The sequence below is a fragment of the Meriones unguiculatus genome (assembly GCF_030254825.1).
Source record: "Meriones unguiculatus strain TT.TT164.6M chromosome 13 unlocalized genomic scaffold, Bangor_MerUng_6.1 Chr13_unordered_Scaffold_40, whole genome shotgun sequence".
NCBI classification, from domain to species: Eukaryota; Metazoa; Chordata; class Mammalia; order Rodentia; family Muridae; genus Meriones; species Meriones unguiculatus.
Genome location: NW_026843649.1, coordinates 1,600,386 through 1,626,711, shown reverse-complemented (window position 1 = coordinate 1,626,711; position 26,326 = coordinate 1,600,386). Strand labels below are relative to the sequence as shown.

At 36.3% G+C, this 26,326-nt stretch overlaps 1 protein-coding gene across 1 annotated transcript; it reads right to left on the bottom strand.

The window, feature by feature from the left end:
- Nucleotides 1–16: 16 nt before the first annotated feature.
- On the bottom strand, nt 17–18,967 carry LOC132651114 (vomeronasal type-2 receptor 116-like; the record flags this gene model as incomplete). Its single annotated transcript, XM_060376408.1, has 5 exons — nt 18,683–18,967; nt 17,119–17,928; nt 14,943–15,170; nt 10,229–10,352; nt 17–903 (listed from the first exon to the last, which is right to left on the bottom strand). Coding segments are annotated over exons 1-5 (2,334 nt in total), but the record flags the coding sequence as incomplete, so codon positions are not given.
- Nucleotides 18,968–26,326: the final 7,359 nt, after the last annotated feature.

Genomic DNA, 26,326 nt, shown 5'->3' with positions numbered 1-26,326 from the left:
TTTGCTATTTTTTGTTTTTAATACATCTCAAAGAGTTTTTATCAGGTCTTAAGAGAATAATGTAGCACTTTGGGAAAAAGATGCATCCCAGCAGCCCTGCACTGGAGGCCAAGATGGAGAAAACCTCCACAGCTACCATGGCTTTGCCCTTGGTGCTCTGGTAGACAGGGATGAAGGTGACCCAGACACTGCAGAACACCAGCATGCTGAATGTCAGGAACTTGGCCTCATTGAATGTGTCATGCAGGTTCCTCACCAGAAATGCCATAGTGAAGCTACCTAGAGCTAGGGTCCCCAAGTAAGCCAACACACAGTAGAAAGATGTAACTGAACCCTTGTTGCATAAAATGATGACATGAGAATATTCAGAGTGTACATCTGTGTCAATATAGGGAGGTGAAGTTCCCAGCCAGACTCCAGAGAGAATAAGTTGGATCAGGACACAGATGGGGATAACAGCATTATACACAACTGAGACAAACAATCTTCTCATTGTTCTCCCAGGTTTCATGACTCTAAAGGCCAGAATTACAGTTAGAGTTTTTGCCAAAACAGTGGAAATAGCCAAGGTGAAGACAAGTGCAAATGTTATTTGTTGCAGTATGCAAGAGGCTGTGTTTGGGTGTCCAATGAAGAGAAAGGAGCAGATGGAACAGAAGAGGATGGAGATGAGCAGAATGTAGCTGAGAGTTCTGTTATTGGCCTTAACAATGGGTGATTCTCGGTGTTTGAGAAAGATCCCCAAAACTGCAGTTGTGATAACAGAGCAGAACAGGGCTGTGCAGGCCAGAGCCATGCCAAGAGGATCCTCAAAGGACAAGAAGGTCACTGTCTTGGGCAGACACTTGATTCTCCCAGGGTTTGGGTACTGTTGACTTGAGCAAGATATGCACTCCTGCTGATCTGTTGGAAAGAAGTGAATCAACATTTCACCTAATGTAATTATTTAGTCATTGCACATTTAATTCATGAGAGTGCTTTCCAATGAAGCCTTGCATATTCTGCTTTCTGATACTGCCAAGATCATGAACTCTATAATTTCCATTTCTACTGTTTATCTTGTATACTTAATAATAATCTTTCTGCTTAACAATTTATCACTGTTTCTCGGGGGCATTGAAATCTATATTACTCATATTCAGATGAAGTAAAACTGTCAAGTAATCCTTCAAATGCTTTTTTTTTAATACGTTGAGTTTCTAACTACATATATACATTGTATTTTGAACAAAAATACATTTTCGTGTTTCCACTATCATGGGATCTTCTCATTTTTCTTGTTTCTCACAGTTTCAGTGGATATTTTTTACCCCACATTTATATAATTTTTCTCAGGGAACATGGAATAAGTTAGATACCACCTCCATGACCTATGGATCAATTCTGATTTGGTAGTAAATACACCACAGTTGCATCAACAATTGCAGCTACAGGGTCAGATCAACTGCTGTGGAAGTTGCCCATAAAATCTATAGTTTTGACATCCTTTGACTCAGGACAGACCCTTTGTCTTTCATCATTAATTTCAGACTAATCTTGGGAATTGTTCTAATCTTCATTCTTGTTGTTCTAGTCATCTTTTGAAGAATAAAAATGCCCTACATGTCACACAATAGGTTTATACATGTTAATCTTAAATCAGATAAGGGGAAATTCAGAGCCATATTCACTGGAATGGTGAGGCTGATGAAGCCACCTCAGCTGCTTGACGAAATTCCAGCAAAGCTGAGCAGAATAATAATAATAATTAAATCTGTTCTGTTTGTATTTTTTAAGTGTAACTGAATTTGTAACCCTTATATAAATTTTATAATCACTGTTTTTCTATCTCTTTTTTTTCTGTATGTTGCATTACTGGCGACTTTCTGCACTGATTCATTTTCTGTTTTTAGTTTTGTTTTGTTTTCTACAGAAAAGTTATGTTTTAGTCTTTTTTTTGGAAATCCTATACTTAACTATACCTTTATACAGTTTGGAAATCTTTATGCCATGGAGATCATTAAGCACAGATAAGAAGATAGAAAGATGAGGCCAATATTTCAGGAATTTTCTTGGGGTATCTGCCTGTAAACAGTACATTTCAGGTTTAGCAGAGACAATATGCAAACCACTGCAGGCCAGGATATTTGATTATAGATTTAAGACATCCTTTTATTATAGGCTTAGAGATCCCTGAAAATGTAGTTTAAAGATAAGAGGCCATAGATAGTACACTCTTGATGGAATAAAATTCAGTTAATATGATAGATTGACTAAAATAAAATTTCCTACTTCATAGCATAGATGATGATACATATAATAAAGGGAGTTATTTATTAGTATTTGCTATTCATAAAAAGATCAGTTCAGGTATTATCTGTTTATATGGACTGTGGTCATACTAAAAACACTGCCAGCCTAAAAGCAGGCTTTCATATATTAAATGTGTTTTCTTGAAGGAGGCATTCTTTAGATTCCTTAAATTAGAGTTATAGGGGTAATAATAATAATTAAATCTGTTCTGTTTGTATTTTTTAAGTGTAAGTGAATTTGTAACCCTGGGTATGTGATGAAAAAAAATTAAACACCCACTCTGTATCACTTGTATAATCATTAGACTGTGCTGTGAAACTTATATAAATAAACAAGAGCCTTGTTGATAGTAAGTTAGAGCCACAGAAAGTCCTGAATTTTAGAGTTGGCAGTGAGATTCCCCTGACTACTCTAACTAACTCACTCCCTTCCCTCATAGTCCCCTCTTCTGCTCTGTGGAGCAACCTATATGTAAAGACCCTCCAACTCTTCTTTCCCTGCTGAGGGTGGCCCCACAGAAAGGCTCCTGATATAATCTCATAGTAATGAACTGCTAGCAAGAGAGCATGCATGAAACAGATCTGGGCTTTCTGCAAATATGTAATAGTTGTTCTACTTGGTCTTCATGGGGGACATCTTACAACAAGACCAAGGCAATCTCTATCTTTTTTGCCTGTCATTGGCATTGGATCCTTGTCCCATAATTATACTGCCTTGTATAACCTCAAAGCAGAAACTGTGTATAATCTTATATCAACTTTATATGCCAAGGCTGGTTGATATCCATTGGAGGCTTCCTATTTTTTTCATAAATAAAGGGAGGAATGGCACATGGGTTGGGCGGGAAGGTTAGAAGGAAAGACTGGGAGGAGAGGTGTGAGCAGATGCTGCACTATTACATAAACAAAATAAATAATATATTTAAACAGAAATAAAAAGTTTGTAATAGAAATCAATGAAATAGAAACAAAGAAAACAATGCACAGAATTAACCAAAGGAAGAGCTGCCTCTTTCTGAAGATAAACAAAATTAACAGATCCTTGTTTCAAGTAGATCAAAGAAAGAAATAGAGGACTCACAGAATCAGAAATAACAGAAAAAGATTACTATAGAAACCAAAGAAATTCAGAATATTCAAAGGAAACATTAAAAAATACTGTATTCCAGTAAGCTTAAAAATGTACATGAAATGGATAAGTTATAGATATACTGAAACAATCATGATTCAAACATGAATTCAACAATAATTCAACAACCAAATAGACCTAAACAGACCCTTGAGGAAATTGAAAAGCTCGTAAAAAGGCTTCCAACATAAAAGAAAGGAAGGATGAAAGATCAACAAAAGGAGAATCCAAGATGGTGGAAACCAGTGTGCACTGCATATGAGGGGCAGATGATCTCAGTCTGAGACCAGTGAGTGGACAAGTGGCTAGATTCAGAGCATCATGTTTGGTGCTCCCTTTCCCGGACAGGACATTCAGGAATTGGAGTCGATCATATTCAGGCCCTCTGTGGCCATCTCACAGATCCAGGAGTATCAAATATTGGGACACCTGCCCTTCCACATACTATAGTGAGTTTGGACTCCCAGATCCAAGGACTCCTGCTCTAGCAGGCAGACTTTGTATCCCTCCTGCTCACACTGTGGACACCAGGTGAATAATAGAATAACACGTATCCCGGATCTGAGATGGCAGATATCAGAGGAATCAGAGTACAAGGAGCACAGTTTTGGGCAAGTCTGTAAGCCTCAGCCCAGCTTTCTTTTAAGGAACCCTACAGATGCCACCTGAGCCTGGAGCCCTTTGGAGCACCTACACCTGCACCATGCTCATGACCAGCACCAGTACCTGCACCCTGTACTTCAGGGCTCCAGTGCATGCACACCCTCTGATCTTCAATTCACCAGCCCACCTGTTTGTGTGCCCACTCACAGGCCTTCAAGAAACTGGTATCTAAATAGCCACTACCCATTTTTTAGCCACTGCACATTTTTCATCCCCTGAAAACTACTCTAGACTCCAAAGACAGGTGAATCCAGTCTTTGGTCTGTGTCCCAGGAAGAAACAGCTAAGGCTACAGACAGCCAGATGCTTAAAGTCCAGCATAAAAACATAGTCAACAAAAACCGTGACATCATTGCTCCACTAGAACCTCTCCCCACCAAAAAAGAAAACCAATGGCTATTCTAATGCAAGTACAACACAGGAAAATGACCTTATGTTTGTATTTATGCAGTAGGTATAGGCATATAAAGAGGAAAAGAAAAAATCTCTCCAATAAGTTCAGGCAAATACAATCATACAAAGAGAGGCCATCATAGAGAGGAAAACACAACCAAATAGGTGAAGAAAATTAATAAAGTTATTCAAGACCTAAAAATGGAATTAGAATCAATAAAGAAAACACAAACCAAGAAATCCATGGAGAATGAGTATTTAGAGAAGGGATCAAGCACCACAAAGATAAGCATCACCAACAATACACAAGTGAGAGAATCTCATGCATTGAAGATACAATTGAAGAAACTGATACATCCCGGAAAGAAAAAATAACAATGTAAAACATCGAAGAAATCAAGGACTCTATGAAATGATGAAGCCTAAGAATAATAAGAATAGACTAAAAAGATGATTCCAGGATACAAGGTCCAGAATATATTTTCAATAAAATCATAAAAGAAAAATTCTCCAAACTGAAGAAAGAGCTGCCCAGAAACATATAGGAGGCATACAGAACACCAAATAGACCAGACCAGAAAAGAAAATTCTCACAATAATCAAAACACTAAATCTACACAATGAAGAAAAGATATTAAAAGCAGCAAGGGAAAAAGATCAAGTAACATATAAAGGCAGACCTATCAGAATCAAACATAATTCTCAATAGAGATTATGAGAGCCAAAGGCCTTGGGAGGATGTCATGCAGACATAAAGAGACCGCAGATACCAACCCAGACTATTATACCCAGTAAACAGTACATTCAAAATAGATGAAGAAAACAAGATATTCTACGATAAAACTAAGTTTAAACAATATCTATGCAGCACCCATGACATAATGAAGCTGCTAGCAGGAAAACTCCAACCAAATGAAATCAACTAAACCCAAGAAACATAGGTTATAGATAAGATCACAACAAAAAAAATCAAAAGAAAAAAGCACACAAACACACTATCCACATCAACTCCACAGTACAAGGAACTGACATTCATTGGTCAATAATATCTAACAAAATCAATGTACTCAACAATCCAACCAACAAAAAGACACATCCTAACAGTACGCTTACAGAAACAGTATCCAGCATTCTGCTGCCTACAAGAAACACATATAAGCCACAAAGATAGACACTTCCTTAGAGTAAAGGGCTAGAAATGGTTATCTCATCAAATGGACCCAAGGAGAAAGTGGCAGTACCCTCCTAATATCTAATAAAAGAGACTTCCAACCAAAATTAATCAAGAGATGAGGAAGGACACTTCATCCTCATCAAAGAAAAATTCACGGTGAGGACATCAATATCTTGAACAACTATGCCTCAAATACAAGGGCACCTGCACTTGTAAAAGAAACATTCTTAAACCTTAAATCACACATCAGTCCCAACATATTAATAGAGGGAGATTTCAAAACCCCACTCTCACTAAGGGACAGATCATTGAGATGGAAGGTAAATCGAGTCATAAATTAATGAAGCTTACACAGGTCATGAGGCAAATAGACCTAATAGATGTCTACAGAACTTTTCACCCAGACATGAAAGAGTATAAATTATTCTTAGCACTCCATGGAAACTTATCCAAAATTGACCATATAGTCAGGCACAAAGCAAATCTTCATGGATACAAGAATCTGAAATAATCCCCTGAATCCAATGACACAACCATGTTTTAAAGCTCTATCTCAATTATGACAGAAATAGCAAAACACGTATACACACATGGAACCCAAACAACTCTCTACTCAACAACAGTTGTCAGGGAAGAAATAAAGAAAGTAATTAAAGATTTCCTACAATTCAATGAAAGTGAAGGCACAACATGCCCACATTTATGGTACACAATGAAAGCAGTGCTTAGAAGACAGTTCATAGCACTCAGTGCTATGGAAATTTGAGATGCCTCATACAAGCAATCTAATAACTCAACTGAAGACCTAGAATAAAAAAAGATGTAAACACACCCAAGAGGAGTAGATGGCTGGAAATAACCAAACTCAGTGCTGAAATCAATATACTAAACCAAAACATTTTAAAGAGTCAACAAAACCAAGAGCTGGTTCTTTGAGAATATCGACAACATAGACAAACCCTTAGATAAAATAACTAAAAGACAGAAAAACACTATCCAAATGACAAAATGAAAAGGGGGACATAAGAACAGATACCAAGGAAATCAAAGAATCTTTAAGTTGTACTTCAAAAGCCTATATGTCACAAAAATTTTAAATCTATATGGAATGGACAATTTTCTTGATAGATACCACTTACCAAAGTGAAATAAAGATCATGTAAATAAAGTAAATAGGCCTATCTCCTTTAAGAAAATAGAAGCAGTCATCAAAAATACCCTTCCTAAAAAACCCAGGGCCAGATGGTTTCAGTGAAGAGTTCTACCAGACCTTCAAAGAACTGCTAACTTCACAACTCTGCATACCATTCCACAAAATAGAAACAGAAGGAACATTATCAACCTCATTCTATGAGACCACAGTCATCTTGATACCTAACCTGCACAAATAGCCAACAAAGAAAGAGAACTTCAGACCAATTTCCCTAAAGAACATTGATGCAAAAATATTAAAAAAAAATACTCGCAAACAGAATCCAAGAACTCATTAAAGGTATCATCTGCTACCACTAAGTAGGCTTCATTCCAGGCATATACTGATGCTTCAACCTACGGAAATCCACCAATGAAATGCATCATAGAAACACACTGAAAGAAAAACATAGCAACAACCTATATCATCTCCTTAGATGCCTAAAACTTTTTGACAAAATTCAACACCCGATCACGTTTAAAGTCTTGGAGATATCAGGAATACAAGGCACATACCTAAACATAGTAGAGACAGTATTCATCAAGGCTACAGCCAACACCAAACTAAATGGACAGAAACTTAAACCAATCCCACTGAAATCAGGTACAAGGCAAGGATGCCCACTCTCTCCTTATCTCTTCAACATAGTACTTGAATTCATATAGCACACTGCAAGAAATTTATCCCACGGTAGCATTAGATTGTAGAATATAAAGAATTTTTAATTAATCTTTCAACATTTTATTGTTTTTAATAAAAGATAAAAAGTTCTGTTTCATATAAAATTACCTAAGGGTTGGCTTTTTGAGTATAATAAATAATAATAGATTCTCATCATTATAATAATGCTTATTCCTCTGACTTCTTATTTTTTATAAAAATAATCCTCTTGCTTGTTTCTTGACACACAAACAAAGCATATGAAGGACATATTTTAAATTAACGAGATGCTTTGAAAGTAAAGAGCAGAATCACTTCAAATAAAAAAGGGCTTCAACTTTGATAATGTCCCTTACAGGGCAGGAGCCTACCATGGAGGGCCTCTGAAAGACTCTACCTAACATTGTATCAAAGCAGATACTGAGACTCATAACCAAACTTTGGGCAGAGTTGCAGGAAATCTTAGGAAAGAAAGGGGAGATACTAAGGCCTGGAGAGGACAGGAACTCCACAAGGATAGAAACAGAACCAAACTATCAGGGCACAGGGGTATTTTTTGAGACTGGTACCCCACCCAAGGACCATTCATGTATATAACTACAATGCCTGCTCAGATGTAGCCCATGGCAGCTCAGTATCCAAGTGTGTACCCTAGTAAGGGTAACAGGGATTGTCTCTCATCTGACCACCTCCCCTGGATGGGGCATCTGCCTTGCCAGGTCACAGAGGAGGACAATGCAACCAGTTCTGACGAGACCTGATAAGCTAGGGTCAGATGGAAGGGGAGGAGGACCTCTCTTATCAGTGGACTTGGAGAGGGGCATAGGAGGAAATGTGGGAGAAAGAATGGGATTGGGAGGGGAGGAAGGAGCAGACTACAGCTAGGATACCAAACCTCCTGCGGAATGCAGGGAATCAGACTTATTTTCAAAGCAGCTGCTCTACATGGGTTCCTTACTCATACAGATGTTGGCATCACAAAAAAATTTGTTTTCATTCATTTCCTTAATGATGATTTTTCTCAGGTGATATGAGATTTTAGGGTAGTCTAAAGATGCAGTCCTGGATGCTCAAGGATATTTAACAACGTTAAAAATGTTTCCTACCTGATGCGTCTAAAACAAAAAGGGGGAACTGTAGAGAGCTGCGGAATGCTATGCCTTAAAGATGGAGCTGGTTTCCGCCTTCCACCTTCCCGATGGTGAGTGCTCTCTGTCACGAACAACTCCACATTTGGCTAAGGCCGAGGATCTGGCTTGCTTCCATGTATGTGGACCTATCTGCATTGCCCCCGTGGCACGCCTGGGTTGGCTACCCAGAGGCTATTTAAGCTGTGGGCTGGCTTTCCCCGGGGTCCGAGGATTGTTCAATGTTCCTGAATAAACTGCATTGAAAAAAAAATGTTTCCTACCTATTTGTTTTTGTTTGTTTCGAGAAATTTCTTTAAAACTCTACCTAGCTGGATGATTTATTTCATGTAATTGAAGAGAACTGAGAAATCTAAGGCTACCTTATGGTTTAATTTCCTAGGCCTTTTTTCCATATCGACTTTTAATTGGAAACAAAAGAAGGATGGAATGTCATAATGCATGAATACATTGTTGACACTTGTTACAATTTTCCTCCCAAATAATCTCCTGTAATTGAATGCAAGTTAGTTGGTCAAAGACCTTAACAAATCTTTTATCCTAACAGATTTTCTTGAGAATGAGTTCTTTCAGGTTCTTAAAGACTACTGTGATATGCAAAGGCTTTAAGATGTTGCTCACACACCAAACTTTTGCTCTTCTATAACGGTAGCATGAAGTGCAAAAATTTACCATACTGACTACATTCATAGGGTTTCTCTAGAGCTTGACTTTTTCTTCTATTTTCAAAGACAACTCCATGAAAAGGATTAACCACATTGCTTATCCATAGGGTCTTGCTGAAGTATGTGTTCTTCTACGTATGTGGAGATAACTGCATTAATAAAAGGCTTTATCAGATTGAAAAAAAATTCATTTTTAAATTAACATAATTGCCTCACTATATCTCTTGTCCTTCTTTCTAGACCTTATCCTGGACCCACATTATATTTATTTTCTCTCAAATTCATGGACTCTTTCTCATTAAATGTTGTATTTGTGTCTTTGTGTATGTGTCTTTGTATTCATAAATACTATTTCCTCATTTCATGTGATGTTACATGTATATGTTATCACATGTTTGACCACAACCTTAAACAGGCAGCCATACTTTCATTTACACAGATTGGCTTTTTCTGCTATTGTTGATACTGGAAATGTCAACTATTAGTGTTTTAAATGCAGTTCAATTTCTTGTACATTGAAGAAACAACTACACATCTACTTTTTCTGGAGTTACTTTCAGGCACCAATCATTACATTTGTTTATTACAGAAATATAATTCGATCTTGGACAACTGTATATCTCACATTCAATAGGTAGCCTATAGCATGGATCACTGCAAGAGTTGAGATGGCCATTCCATGAACCAAAAGAAAGGATTTTTAGGTAGGTTAATTTTGACACAACAGCAAGAGAACTGCCACTCAAACCTCACACAATGTGTGCATTGCGTGGAATCAGTAGTGGTTACTTATGGATTCAGGGATGAGTGAAAGAGACATAGAGAAGAGAACTACATTATGATACCATGGTCACTTCTTAGCTTTCCCATTCTACATTCCCAAGAAGTTTGAGGAAAGATATTATTTTTATACCTGTCTGGTTGGAAATGTGCTGCTCTGGACAAAATACACAAGAAAAACAGCAGATAGGTCTTTCTTCTTGTGGAACTTTCCAGAATCCTGGACCACAGCTCTGTGAACATACAGATTGAGGAGTCTGAGGGAAACAGAGAAAAACTGGTTATAATATCATACATTAATTTAAAATAATTTAGGCTAAATAGCTTAAATGCACATATCCTATGGAAATTCTATGTGTTTATGAGGAACTCAGAGGGTTTATTATGGGAGTGTAGAATGGAGATTTGAAGTTAGCACATTTCCCAATGCTAAATGCTTAAATCCTTTTATGGTGGCTAATGTGTGACACACTTCTTCCTAGCCTTTGTGAAATGTGTATGATGTCCATATATTCTCTTCTGTGAGGCAGCAAGTCAGAACTCATTTTCCATATGAATTCAGGAACAGTTGGATTGTCAGACAGAAACCCAGTCTCTCTTTCCTCGTCTATTTCTACCTTTACATTTTCAGTCATGTAGTAATACCCATACATTCTGATTCACCTGCAAAAGGAAGTTTAGTTTTCTCATGAAAGATGGTTTGGCCATTGGTAAAATAAGATCTATTACTGTGACTTTTACCCTTAATTTCCAATGGTAGGAATAGTTTCTTCTTTTTAAACATTAGTGATATTGTTACATAGGGTTTCCACCAGTTGCACAATAGTTAATCACATTAACTACTAACCTAGCAAAACTTTAGTTTGTTATATGTTAAAAAACATGTAGGACAGGAACAAACATTTCTATCTATTCTTAGACCTCTTTTCTGCCTTTGTTGGGATTCATTTTCTGTCTCATAAATTTTAATATATGAACAGGAATATACTTCTGTATAACTGGCTCAGCAGTTAAGAGCTCATACTGTTCTTGCAGAGAAATATGAGTTCAGTTCCTGGCACACATATCTGGCAGCTCATATACATTTGTTACAGAAATGTGTTGTATCAAAATCCATAGTTTATTTCCTGTTCATGCTAATTCACAAACTTGTAAAGTTATTGATATACTTGAGTATGAGTTGTGTTAATGAAAGGATGCTTGAGCATGATCATGCATGCTATATTAAAATTATATGAATATGTACATACATTTGTATGCATGTGTGTGTACACATAGAAACCCACACACCTACACACCTATAAAACCATGAACACTCATTCAGTGACTGCAAAACAAATGAACACACATTGAAAATCAGTTTATCTAATTCTATCTGCAGGAAGTAGTTAACATTAAGAGTTTGTTTGTGTGTATGTTTGTATACATATACATAATTCTGAAATATACATAATATATAATATATATTATATATATTATAATATATATAATATACATAATTCTGAAATGCTAGTTTATTTCTGAAAATAATGAAATTGGACTGAAGAAATGATTTAGTGTTTAACATTCTTGTCACATGAACATGAATACCTGAACTGATCATGCTGATGGGATAGAAAGAAAAGTTGAGTGTAGAAAATATTCCTGTAATAGAAATTTTGTGGTCATGAAGACAAGAGAAAGTCAAAGAAATGTTTTCCACTGAATATGGCAAAAACAATAAGCATAGGTTTCAGAGAGATAACCAGTTTAAAAATAAAAGGGAAAGCAACTGAGGAAGATAACCAGTGTTGAGTGTGGCCCTAACAAGTACATGTGCTCAGTCACACACAAACTCACAATCACAATAGAGCTAAGAATATAGAATATAAGAATCATTTTAAATTTTCAAAGAGAGATCATACAATCAGGGAGGCAAGACACATACTAAACACAATAAAGGCAATAGCCAACATCAAGTTAAATGGACAAAAACTTCAAGCATTCCTGCTAAAATTATGGACAAGACAAGGCTGCCAATTGCATCATAACTCCTCAATACAGTGCTTGAATTTCTACCGAAGGTGATAAAACAAAGGAGATCAAAGGGATGGGATAAGGGCAGGAAGAGAAGAACTAAAAGTATCATTATTTGCAGATGATAAATGACTCCCAAGATTCTACCAGTGAAATCCTACAGCTACTAAATAATTTCAGTGAAGTGTCTGGATACAAAATTAACTCAAAAAAAATCAGTAGACTTTCTGTACAGAAGCACAATAAAGCTGAGAAAGAAACTAGGTAAAAAAACACACTTCATAATAGCCACAAATACTATAAAATTTCTTAGCATAACTCCACCCAAGCAATTGAAAGACCTGTATGATAAGAACTTCAAGTCTTTGAAATAGAAACTGAAGATTTTAGAAGTTGGAAAGAACTCCCATGATCATAGATTGTTAGGATTAACATACTACAAATGGTCATCCTGCCAAAAGCCATCCACAGATTCAATGCAATTCCCTTTAAATTCCAACATATTTCTTTACAGACCTTGAAAGTTCAACCATTAACTTCATATGGAAAAATAAAAGACCCAGGATAACCAAAATAATTCTGTACAATAAAAACTTCTGGCAGTACCAACATCCCTGATTCAAACTATATTACATAACAATAAAAATAAAACCTGCATGGTATTGGCACAGAAGCAGACTGGTTGATTAGTAGAACCAAACTGAAGGTCTAACTAGATGTCTGCATGTAGATAAATGCAAATACACCTGTATGTACCAAGCAGCACATACTCAAGTCCAAGTGGATCAAAGACCTTGAGGTAAAACCAAAGACTCTAAATGTATCAGAAGATAAAATGGAAGAAAAGTCTGGAACTCATTAGCATAGAAGACAATAGAATGACAATAGGCTCTGAGATCAACAATTAATAAATGGGATCTCATGAAACTCTAAAGCTTCTGTAAATCAAAGAACACTGTCTATAGAACAAAATGGCAGCTTACAGATTGGGAAAAGATCTTCACCAACCCTACATCACAGAGAGGGCTGATATACAAAATACATAAAGAACTTAAAAAATCAAACATCAGCAAATCAAATAATCCAATTAAAACATGAGGTACAAAGATAAACTGAGAATTCACAGCAGGAATCACAAATGGCAGAGAAGCACTTAAATGCTCAATGTCTTTACCCATCAGAGAATTGCAAATCACAATGACTTTAAGATTCTATTTTACTCCAGTCAGAATGGCTAAGATCAAAAACTCATGTGACAACACATACTAGCAAGGATGTGGAGAAAGGGGAAGACTCCTTCTTTGCTGATGGGAATGGAAACTTGTACATCCTCTCTGGAAATCAAGCTGGCATTTTCTCAGAAAACTAGGAATAGTTCACCTCAAGACCTTGATATATCATCCCTAGACATATATCCAAAAGATGCTCTACCATATAACAAGGGCATTTGCTCAGCTATAGTCATAGTGACTATATTTTTAATAACCAGAAACTGGAAAAAACTTAGATGTCCCTCAGCCAAAGAATAGGTAAAAAAAAAAAAAAAAAAAAAAAAAAAAAAAAAAAAAATGCTGCATTTACACAATGGAATTTTACTCAGCTATTAAAAACAAGGAAATCATGAAATTTGCAGGCAACTGATGGGAACTAGAAAAAAATCATCCAGAGTGAGGTAATCCAGAAGCAGAAAGAGACACATTGTATATACTGGCTTATTAGCAGATATTAGTCCTATAGTACCGGATAAACATACCACAATCTACAGTCGCAAAGAAGCTAAGTAAGAAAGAGGGTGCAAAGGAGGGATGTCACTGGAATGTCACTAAGAAGGGGAAATAGATTAGACAGCAGACAAGGATGAAGAGGAGGAACTGGCAAGAGATGTAAATGTGATAGAAAAAATGGGTGGGGATCAAATGTAAGGACAATGTGGTGGAAGGTTCTAGGGCTGGGAACAAGAAGGGAACACAAAGGGAGTCATCTCTTTGTTAAGATGGAGGCCAGTTACAGTGCAGGCTCCTGGGAGGATATGGGTGTGCTCTAGCTGAGACCCCTAACAGAGGGAGACATGAAGCCTGATGTGACCACTTCCTAGCCAGGCAGGAATAGTGAAGGGAGTGGAAAACAACCCATAACCAAACCCTTGATCCAAAAATTATCCTGCCTTCAAGAAGTGCAGGAATAAAGATGGAGCAAAGATTGAAGCAAAGTCCAACCAGTAATTGGCCTAACCTGAGACCCACCACACAGTAGAGAGCCTTACAGGTCAGTTGTCTGGGAGGCTCCACTTGGAAGGGACAGAAACTCTACAAGAAGACAAACAGAGACAACTAACTGAGATCCATGGAGGCTTACAGGGACTGAATCATCAACTAAGGAGCATACATGGTGTGGACCTAGGCCTTCTTCACATATATAGACAATGAGTAGTTTGGTATTCATGTGGATCACCCAGAAAGTGTAGTTGGGGGCCCTGTTTCTAACCTGGACTCTATTGCTTGCTTTTGGACCACTTCCCCCTAGCAGGATTGCCTTGGTTGGCCTCAGTAGATAATGATGTGCTCAGTCTCAATGTGACTTGATGTACTAGAGAGGGTTGATATGGGGGGAGTGGAGATCCCCTTTTCTGACAGTATAGGGAGAAGGAGAGAGGCAAAGAGGAGAAGGGGGAAGCTGGAGGTGAGGAAGGAGGGACCATTTCAGGATATAAAGAAAATAAACTAAAATTTAAAAAACAATTATTTTAAAATCTCAAAGAGACATCACACCATCAATTTTAATAACTCTTTATAAACATTTCTCTGCATATTAATTATTGAACAATTCCAGACCTGATTGAAGTTGCTTGGCCATTTAATCATAACCTCACTGATGAAAAAGGCTTGATCTTGTGGACTCTTGAAGACAAACTCTCCCACTTTAAACAATAATGAAATATGCTTTGTATATTCCACAAAATTTAGTATATCATAGGTTTCCATAATTTTCTTGTTCTCATCAAAGCTTATTTCATCTCCAGCAGCATTTGCCACTTTAATTTTCTTCAGAAATGGATGCAGCTGAAGAGAGATGTCACTTGATATGAATGGCCCATACAAATTACTAGTTGATTATCTTTAAGAGAAATCCATTCTCTCTTTCTCTAACACGGCTTTGTTTTTAAAAAGGCTTAGTTTTTTTGGTGCCCCCCACCTTGTTTTAGTGAGGTGAACAGTTCTCCCCATGAAAGAAAGGCAAGAGTTACTGAACACAGGTAGAAATGTTGTCTAAGATATGGAAAATGTGGAGCATATTCTTAGAGGGAACAATGCCCTGTGTCTTTCCCCAGCACCAGCAAAATATTTCCAATTAGAAAATGCAAATTTTTGTAGAGAAAATTTTGAGTAAAATGTAAACATAATTTAGTGGGTTCATATGTATTAAGATATGTCCATTTTTTTTGTGCCACACAATGAATATGAGCGTGTCTCAATTAGGTAAATAGGTATACAGATTTCCTTAATGAGATAATATTAGTAGGAGTTTATACAAAGCTCCAGGTTCATTTAAAATGTATATTAAATAATACAAAATTTATGTCAGTTATAGCTCAGGAAATAAAAAAAAAGACACACTGCCTTCCTTCATTCCTCTTTGGGTCACAACATTTGACTTTCAGCTTTGATATGAACACTGTGTGGGACAATGTGCACTACAAATGTGTCTGGTGTCTCTGAAAGCCAGAGGAAGGTGTTGAGTCTCCCAGAAGTGGAGTTACAGACAGTTATAAGCTTTTATCTAGATACCAGGACCCGAGTGTGGTCTTCTCAAAAGCAAAAAGTATTTCTAAACACTGAGCTACCTCAGGCCTGAGGTGCATGCCTGATGTATGCAGAGAGCAAAATTTTGTGTCAGATTCCTTGGAGCTGAAGTTAAAGAAAGTTCTGAGCCACCATATGTGTGCTAACAATTAAACTGGAGTACTCTGTATGAGCAGCAACTGATTATAACTGCTGAGTCATTCCTTGACCATCATTTAATTACATATCTAGCAAACACAATAGGTTAATACTTCAACTTATGATATTCAATGTTGTGTTACCTAAGTCCAACCCATGTTATAAAGAACTGTTGCTTAGTCATTCTGTTATCTATAAAAGAGTTATACTAACTGACCTAATATAACTTCTCTGGAAAGCTATGTTCACAAACTGTGTCAAATATTATTGTTTTCCATGATACTAAGGATTATATAGTACACTATACATTCAGAATTTTTTATTTATCTATCTTTGATAGAATTTATAGTTAAATTGAGACATTCAACAATCTTCTTGATGATACCCTCTTTGAAGGTGATCATCAAGGCTCATATGTTTGCATGAGTTCTGATTTTATCTTGTTGGTTTAAAGCCTGAACACATCTATTTATCACTAATGCATGGAGATATAGCCTCAGCTTATGAACACTGTGCTCTAACCTTTAAGATGGAAGCACAGTTTGGTTTTAACTCCATTTTACTCAAATAAGAATAAAGAATTTATACAAGCAATTAATTTTTAGTTACTTATGATTCTAGGACAGGCAATTTATTTTCCACAAAATGTTCTTCCTATGGTCTTGTGTTATTAAAATAAATTGCATTTTATGTGGAATAACAGCTTTGGATATGATCACTGTGGCTAAAACTTATGGCACTGGACATATTCCATGAAAACACATATATTTTTATTTTTGGAATAGCTTTATTTTTACATGGATTGCATTCATATCTTACAGAATTTCATCTCACACTAGGAAAACATTTGTTGAAAGACATTTAAACTTACTGTCTTCAAATCAGTCCTTTTAGTCCCAAAATCATGAGATAATTACACTCATATACATATACACTGTGACAGAAACCTTTTCCATTTTAACTTATACTATTATTTATAAGATAAAAACATTGTAGTGGCTTGACCACAGCAAATTGCTTACTAATAATGTTATATCCTGAGCTTCCCTTGCTTATGAACGAGGCTTACCTGCCATGGTAGAAGCCAGTCTGTGTTTCTGTCTTGCTTAGATTCAATTTCAGTTTTGGTTAACAGCATTTTATGGAGTGCATGGGCCACTGCATACACTGCATTCCATATGGAATAGCTGGGCTCAGAAATGGTCATCAGATCAAGTTTTTTATGCTTAATGTTTAGGGAAGTATTTGCTGGGCAGGGTTTAGGATATTTACATTGCATCACAGGAGGTGAACAAGAATAGTTGTCAATCCAGAATTTATAGAAGTTAAAATCTCCTGGGTACCGGTTTGGTGTAAGATCCTCAAGAAAGTTCTTCAAGCCATGGATAGTTCTTTTCTTTGAAAATGATATACTTCCTCTGAAAAACTTTAACAAATAATAGTCCCCTGCTGCAGACTCTAAATATATGAAGTGTTGCTTTGCCATGATCCACACCTTCCCTCTGGCTAAAAGGATTTCATTATTAATGCAGAATAACAACTCGTTTATATCACCATAAAATACTTGTACACTTACTTGTGTATGTTGGTTCAAGTCCACCAAACCAGCAACATATTTTAACCCTTCTTTCCAATACACTGGGAATTTTTGTGTAAAAGCCACACAGATATCTTCTGATGTCATCTCTGCTTTCAGGTGAGAGAGGACCTCTTCTCCTTTTAGATTATCAACTACAAAGATCCCCACCCAAGTCCAGCCAAAGTGTAGCAACAAAGAGATCACCCCATGGGCTAGACCTCTGTCTTTAGGAGACATCTGGTAAAGGGATGGTAATGTAACTTTGTCACTTAGCTCAATATCAAAAGGTCCATATGTGACCTGAAGAAGCAAAGAATAAAAGGGATGATTCTGATGTTCTAGGTATTTGGGTTCATTACCCTAAGAGAGAAAATGGGTTCATTATTTACATATGAATTGTTTAACTGAGTGATAACAATCAGAGTTACAATGTGGGTTTTGTAATCTTGATTATTCCTAACCCTTACACTCACTCAATGGATTCATGTTTGTGCTAATGCCCTCTGATGGATGTGTTGCTTTAGTATAGGCTGGTGATAGTCAGTAGTGGGAATATACTGTAGTGGGTATTCTCTGACTGCTCTTCTGAGATCTGCTATCCTGAATGAGATCATAAAAATTTTATGGAACATTTTCACTGGTGATGGTCTTTAGGATTGTTCCAAATTTAGTTACATGTCCTGTACTTTCTATTTTCTTATGTCAGATATTGACCTCTCTATGAATTATAAGATGTTTATATGCTAAATTGGGTAGTTAGGTATCTGTGTTGTAGAATTTGACTTTTGAGCAAATAAAGCTTGAGTATCTACATTAGACCTTGCCAGCATTTAGAGACAGAATCATGAATACTGCTAAATGATCTGTTTCAAAATGATCAGAATGTACTGCTCATGCTTTTCACCACACTCTTTCCACGGTTAGTCATTGTGAGAAAAAGGTAATTCATTCACTGCTGTTTGAAATCTGCCAACAGTAAACATAAATCACTTGTTTGTTTTCTTTTGGTAAGATTTTCCTATGTGATTGGGCACTAAATACTTTCCTAACTTACTTGTGGGACTTTGTAGAGCTCCAAATATGTTCCAATAGCAGTAGAAAATTCTGGTCTGGTTCCTGAAATTATTCCAAGAGCTTTGTGTTGAGTTTTGCATTGGCAGTTAGGGATATAATCACTCTTTCCAGAGACCAACATCAGAGGGCCCTCCAAGGTTCTTTTGTTAGAATTAAAGGCATTGTATACTTGGAAACCCAAACTCACATTGGGAAGCAGTTGTAAGTCCCTATTGATCTCTTCAATGGCAAAGTATAAGGTCAGCAAAATTTGATAGTTTTTCATTTTCCCTCTAAACACATAGGGATAGAGCAATGAGTATAGTCAGTTCATTCTTCTGAGTGCTTTTTTGTTTGTTTGTTTGTTTGTTTGTTGTTGTTTTTTATCAAATTCAGGAACCTAGAGAGGACTTAGGCCTTGTCTTTTCTTGTGACATGTAAAGCTGTTATGAATAAGCCCCTGACGACTCAGGAACATCATGGAATGGCTCCTAAACCTTCAGAAATTAAACTGTATCTAGTAATTAATTTCTTGCTGTGCACTATGTGGATAAAGTGTTACTTGTCTGTTTCCTATGACTGCTGAATGCATAGGTGCTTATGATGTTTCTGTTCATGGAAGCACTGGGTTATGGAAGAGTCACTAAGGGGTTCACTAGGAATGTGGATAAGAGCTTAATGTCTTTTCATTTTGAAGTTAATAATTTAACTTCAAACTCACTTAAACATTGTAAGAAGTTTGTTTGTATGTACTCCTAGTTTTAAAGTGTCTCTTTGGGATGCCTGGCCCTTTGAATAAATCTAGCATTAATTCTCAGGGCCCACAGGATGGCCTTCGAAACATGTGTAGCTCCAGATCATAAGATCTCTTCTGACATCTTTAGGCACCATGCACACCCGTGGTATTGACACATATACAAGAAAGTAAACCCTCAAGAACATGAAATAAAAATAATTTAACCTGTGTAAAATAATTTAACCTGTAAAAAATAATTTAACCTGTGTTCTTGGGGCATTAGAAACGACTGAGTTATTATGACTACTCACTGCTCTTGTGAAGGACACTGATTCAAGCCACAATAGCCAGTTTTAGGTTCCAATAATATGTATCACCATTTCTAGGGGATCCATGTCCTCCATAGGCCTTTAAAGGGACCATGCACACAAGTAACACACACACAAACATGTAGGCAAAACACTTGTAAATATAATGCAAAAATTAATAAATCTTTACAAAAATTCAAAAGGTAGTAAAAAATAATAAAGGAAAGTTGTTTCTCTAAGCTTGCAGATTAAATGAATGTGTAGAGTTTCCCGGGTAAGGCAGCAGGGAGAGTAAGTTAAAGTAGCATATAAAATAGAGGAAAACTCCAAGTACAATAAGACAGTACAAAAGTGCTCACAATGGGAGAAAGTGGAACTTTGTTGCAGGTAGGTGGGTTGAACAGTGTCACACACAGCCTTCAGTGCTTGGGTATGAGTCATCAGAAGCTTGTTTCAAAACCTGTGGTAGATAAGAGTGTGGGTGCCCCTAATAGAGGGAGCTTAACAGAAATCATGAGCCTGAAGTCCACTGGGTTCTACCAAAGGAAGGATTCTGCCTTCTGTCCTGCCATCTCCAGGAAGTGATTAATGTAGTACAACCAAATTAAGAGAGAATCTACTGGGCAAAAGCAGGCAATTAACAATAACTGAGAGAAAGAGAATTACTCTTCCCCAAGGTTTTTCCCACATTAAATATTGAACTGTATGAATATATACATGTATCAATGAGGAGTCCTAAAAAGAGCTGTGTCTGCAAAGAATGGCTATAAAAACTTCATTGATGTGGAAAGACTGCAAGGTTGTAGTTTGAGAGGCTCATTACCATAGCCCAGGCTACCCATAGCACCCTGAATAGACATTTCTTGGACATCTCTGTGGTTAAGAGGATCTCTTATATCTGATGAATAAAATAATTTTAGAATGTAGTTAAAATTATTATTACATTATTTTTTTATTTAATATTATTATTTAAAATTATTATTATTATTGCAGCACACTACTGGCTTTTGCCAATCTAAAAGACAAGAATGACATCACGTAGCCATCTTGGGCCTGTATGATACCTTGCCCCATTTTGCTGTTAACATCCTCTCTTAGGTTTCCAGTGCTGTATTGGATTTACAATTTTCTTTATTCTGTTACTATGCACGAAGCTGATTCCACATTGTATCATGGAATTTGGGATAACTTAAATTATGTTCACAGACTCTCAAATTTGTTCAATAAATATTCCTTTTTTTTTTCCATTTGAGCTGAGGGCTTATGTTTTTCCAATCACATAAAAGCAATAGTCAATGACTAAAGTCAATTCAGTTGGTTATATCTGTATACTTATTCATTTATATTTGTGTGACAGGAACTCCACAAGAAGATCATTAGGGCCGATCAACCAGGGATCAGAGGGACCCATGGATTCTGAAGCACCCACCAAGGACAATGCATGTCCTCAGCCTAGGTCCTGTACATATAAGTAGCTGATGTGCTGAGTAGGCTTCATGTGGTCCCACTAGTTAGTGGAGTGGACATGGACTACGTTTTCTGTTTTTGATCACTTTCCCCTGATGGAACTGCCCTAACAGACCATAGGGGAAGAACACAAACTCAGTCATCATAAGGCTACAGGGGCTGGGGTGTGTATGTAGGGGACAGAATAGTGGAGGAGGATGTGGGAGACAGAGTGGGATTTGGAGGATTGGGTGGGGCCTATGACCAAGATGTAAATTGAATTAATAAAAAAATATTCAAGTGAAAAATATGGTAATAAATTACATGCTCTACCTCAAAGCCCTCAGAGAGTATTGCTCTGTATAGATTTAAGGAATTTAATGAAAAAGTAATTTTCTAACAGATTTCTGGAGTCGGTTGCTATGCCTATCCACAGATAGGACAGGCAGAAATGGCCTTTTCTTTGATCATATTTCAACTGTGGTAATGCTGACAACTGAGCCATGGATTGCCACATGTTTCAGCCAACAATAAATCCATGCCCAACCTATGGACATTTTTTAATTAAATCCTCTACTCTGCCTGGCCAAGGCAGGTTATTTTTCCCAAGTTCCTGCTCCATAAAAAAAAAAAATCTCTCAGGCCTCACAAGTCTGATATTTGGAGGCTCATGATGCCTTGTGTGACAGCGGAAGAAAATGTTGTTTTGTGTGGCATCCAAAGACTGTTGACCTCTGCTCCCTACATAGTATTTGAAAATGCCATTGAGGATCACAGCCTGGGTGCTCAGGTATCCATTAAATCTCTGTCATTTTTTCTGGTATAGAGGTCATTTGGATTATACTTCCTGCTCAAATTTACCCATCTCAGATCTCTTGTCATTTTTATAGGGAGTTGTCACTATAAAAGTTTAACAGAGGTTATGAAACTTTAGGCAGCTCCTCTGAACAATGCTGCAGCTGCATGCTCAGTCCATATCATGCATGAAAGCCAGGCCTTGTTCTTTTCTACAGATACTAGATTCCCTGCTGAAGAAGACATTATCTTGCTGGCTTCACACTGAAAAATCTAATCTCACAAAATTAGATTTAAATGAAATTCAAACTTAGGCTACCAATACCTAACAGTTTACATTTTATGGTTCTTTCATTTAAAAGAACTTGCTTGTCAATCAATTCTCCCAGTTATCAATCAAATATGTCTCCTGGTAAATGCATCGATGGAGGAAAATAAATACTTTAAAGTTGATGGAGATTTTGAATGTCTAAGAAAGAGATTTAAGGTATGTAAATACAAGTTGTAAATGTCAGAGAAAGTGGTTTAAAGTATGTGAAAATGAGACTTAAAGAGTATAAAATTTCAGAATTTTAAAATATTAATCAGCGGAGTTTTGATATGCTATGAAAACCACCAGGTGAAAACACTGGCTAGTCTTCTCATAGTTACATGATCAAACTTTTAATGTCTTTTCATTTTTGCTGAAGATATACTTCAATGATTCTCATTGTGTTGAAATCTTATCTGTCATTACATATTCAGAGAGAGGAAAGGTTGTTTGTTTTTTAACCCAGAACTATCTTTTGGTGCCCAAGCTTGTCTGTAAAGCATCAGTCTACTCCAACTGTTTACAGATACTTGTTACCTGCTTTTCCTACAGTGAGAGTTTCACTGTAGATTATAGATTGTGGTCTTGTTAATATATTTAGAACTTGTATATCTGTGTGTAATCTTTAAAGAACTATGATTTAAACTTCAAGGTGTTGAGACTTGATCCACCTATCACAAGTCAAACATAATCTAGATTAAGACTTGTCAGTTAACAATCCAGTCTTTTTTGTCTTTTATCTACCTCTGAGGATGGGCTCTTTTCTTCCTCCTGTGTTGGGATTCCTTCTTTCTCTGGCTGCAGTGGGCTACTGAACTATGGTTTCTCTATCTTGTGAAAACATTCCTAAGATTCTTCCAGAATAAATTAGACATCCTGGGCTTGTTTTTCCTATTCGAGTACTCCATAACAATACAACTACCAGGACCTTAGGCTAGTTATAATAAGATATATAATATAATGCAAATCAAAATTTGATATCTAACTTATGTAAAATCCATTCATGAAAATGCAGATATTAAATTTCAAGAGGCTTTGAAAGTAGGAAAGTGAAAAAATGATGTAATGTTAATTCTTATATATAAGCAAACAAAAGAATTAATTGATGCCTCCTATGTATAATTTTGCAAAATTTTGATTACTGGAATTTAAAAATATATATACAGATCACACACACAAACAATATCTATCTGTCTATGTATCTATCTATGTATCTATCTATCTAACTATCAATCTAGATATAGATAAATATACCAATATAATGCAATTTCTATATAGGCACCAGCTTAATTTCTCTATGTTCAGTGAGTTGTGTGAGCGATAGCAACTTGCTATGGAGAGCAAATTATAATCTTGACAAATGTGTGCATTGTTTGGGCATTCCAATAAGATTCCTTTAGCCACCTCCTCAAGTAGATATAACCCGGTCTTCATTTGATGATGAGTGACATCCTGTTGGGACTCTCGTATTATTTCATTTGGATCACCTCAAGATATGTATATATTTTAGGAAGCTTCTGCTGTATTAAGTTACTACAGTAACATTAACATAACACTTATTTTTAGCTGTCTCTCTTCATATTACTTTCCTTAATGTCTTCTTCCCTTCCCACATCCAACCGATTCTCCTTTCTGAGACCATCTTCCATCTATAAATCACTATTTTATTGCCTTATCTTTGGGAGATCTATTTACTTCTTCTCAAACACGAGTCCCTCATTCTGTGTGTATCCTACATGGTTATACATACTGTAGGTTGCTTATCATTCACTTTACAAGTAATATTAACATGTAAGTAGATACATGCCATATTTGCATTTTTGAACTTGTGTTACTATACTCAGACTGATTTTTTCTAGTTTACCTGTAGATATACATTTACTTTGAAATTTCATGATTTATTTTGTAAAAGGACTGAGTAATATTTTGTTATATAAATGTCCACGTTTTCTTTATCTATTCTTCCCTTGATGGACATCTGGGCTATACCCAATTTCTGGAAGTGTTGATTAGAGCAGTCATAAACATGTTGGCACAAATGTTTACATAGAAGGATGAAACATTCTTTGGATATATGCCCAAGACTGGTATAGCTGGATCTTGAGGCATAACAACTCCCATCTTGCTGAGGAAGAGCCATAAATATGTCCTTAGCGGCTGAAAATGTTTGTACTCCTACTAGCGATGTCTGAATATTCTTAACCATTGTGACTCTCTTTAGACCATATCTCAAACCACTTTTGGTTTCCATTTCCCTGATGACTATGGATCTTACACAGATTTTTAAATGCTTCTCAGCCATTTGAATTATTTCTTTCAAGAATTCTCTTCTGGTATCTTCTTCTATTTCTTTCTTCAGAGACTGAAAGTTTTTTTTTTCATACACATCTTTGACTTGCTTGATTAGAGTTACATCAAGGTACTTTATGTCCTTTGTGGCTATTAAGAAGCTACATTCAGTGCAATTCTCTTAAAAATTCCAGACTATTCTTGACAGATTTTTAAAGGACAATTTTCTGCTTCAATAGAAGCACAAACAAACCATGACAGCTAAACAATCCTAAATAAGAACTGCTAGAGGTATCAGCCATTCAAATATTAAATTGAACTACAAAACTATAGCAGAAAGTAACAGCATGTTATTGGAAAAGTAACAAACACTTTGGTCAATGATGATATTGAAGACCCAGGCAGAAATTCACATACCTGTGGACACTTGATAGTTTTAAAATAAGAAATATTGAAATCAACACTGGAAAAAGGCAGCATTTTCAACACATTGTTGTTTTCAAACTGGAAGTATGCATATAAAATAATTCAAATAGATCCCTATCTATCACGCTGCACAAAACTCACCAAAAAAATAGATTGAAGAACTCAGTAAAATCAAGAAATAGAAAATCTGATGGATGAGAAATTAAGAATAACCTTGAATTCACTCTCTGAAATGAAAAAGACGTGCTAAACACAATAGCATTTGATCTCCTCTTGAGAGTGCCTTTTTCATGTTTTGGACTGTGTTGGAGAGCCTTATCACTTGAGTTTTTGCTTGACCTCTTCAGTTTTGTTTTTTTTTTTAATTTCTATGTTTATCTCAGTTTTAATTTTATTGAATAATTTTCTAACTGTATCTCAGACTCAAGAAGCAAGATGGAGTTGCCATTTTCGTATCTTATAAAATAGGTTTTCAATCAAAATTAATCAAAAGAGATGGGGAAGAAAACTTTATACTCATCAAAGGAAAAATCCACCACAATAGCCACTCAATATAATGAACATCTACAGTGCAAATGCAAGGGCAGGCTCATTCATAAAAGAAATATTACTAAAGCTTAAATCACACATTGAATCCTACACATTAATAGTAGGAGACTTTAACACCGACTTTCTCCAAAGGACAGATCATCAAGACAGAAACTAAATGGGGAAATAAAGAAACTAACAGACATCTTGAATCAAATGGGCCAAACAGATACCTCCAGAATATTTCTCAGAATATTTCTCATGGAAACATCTCCAAATTTGACCATATAATCAGTCACAAAACACGCCTCAGCAGATATAAGAAGATTGAAATAACTCTGTGAATCTCATCAGACAACCATAGGTTAACTTCAACAACAAGAGAAATGCCATTGGGTCAGGGAAGAAACATAGACAGAAGTTAAAGCCTTTCTAGTTTTCAATGAAAATTAAGGTACAACATACTCAAACTTATGAGACACAATGAAAGCAGTGCTAACAGAAAAGCTCACAGCATTTTAAATAATGGCGTGCCTGTATGAAAAAAATGGAGAGATCCCATGCTAGTAATTTAGCAGCACACTTGAAAGTTCCTAACAGAGGGAGGTAAATACACCAACATAGAGTAGGTGACAGGAAATATTCAAACTTGGAGCTGAAATCAATACATTGGAAACAAAGAGATTGATAAAAAAAAGTCAATAAAATAAAAAACTGTTTCTTTGAAAAAAAAAATCAACAACATAAATAAACCATTACCCAAACTAACTTAAAGGCAGAGGGAGCTTATCCAGATCAACAACAACA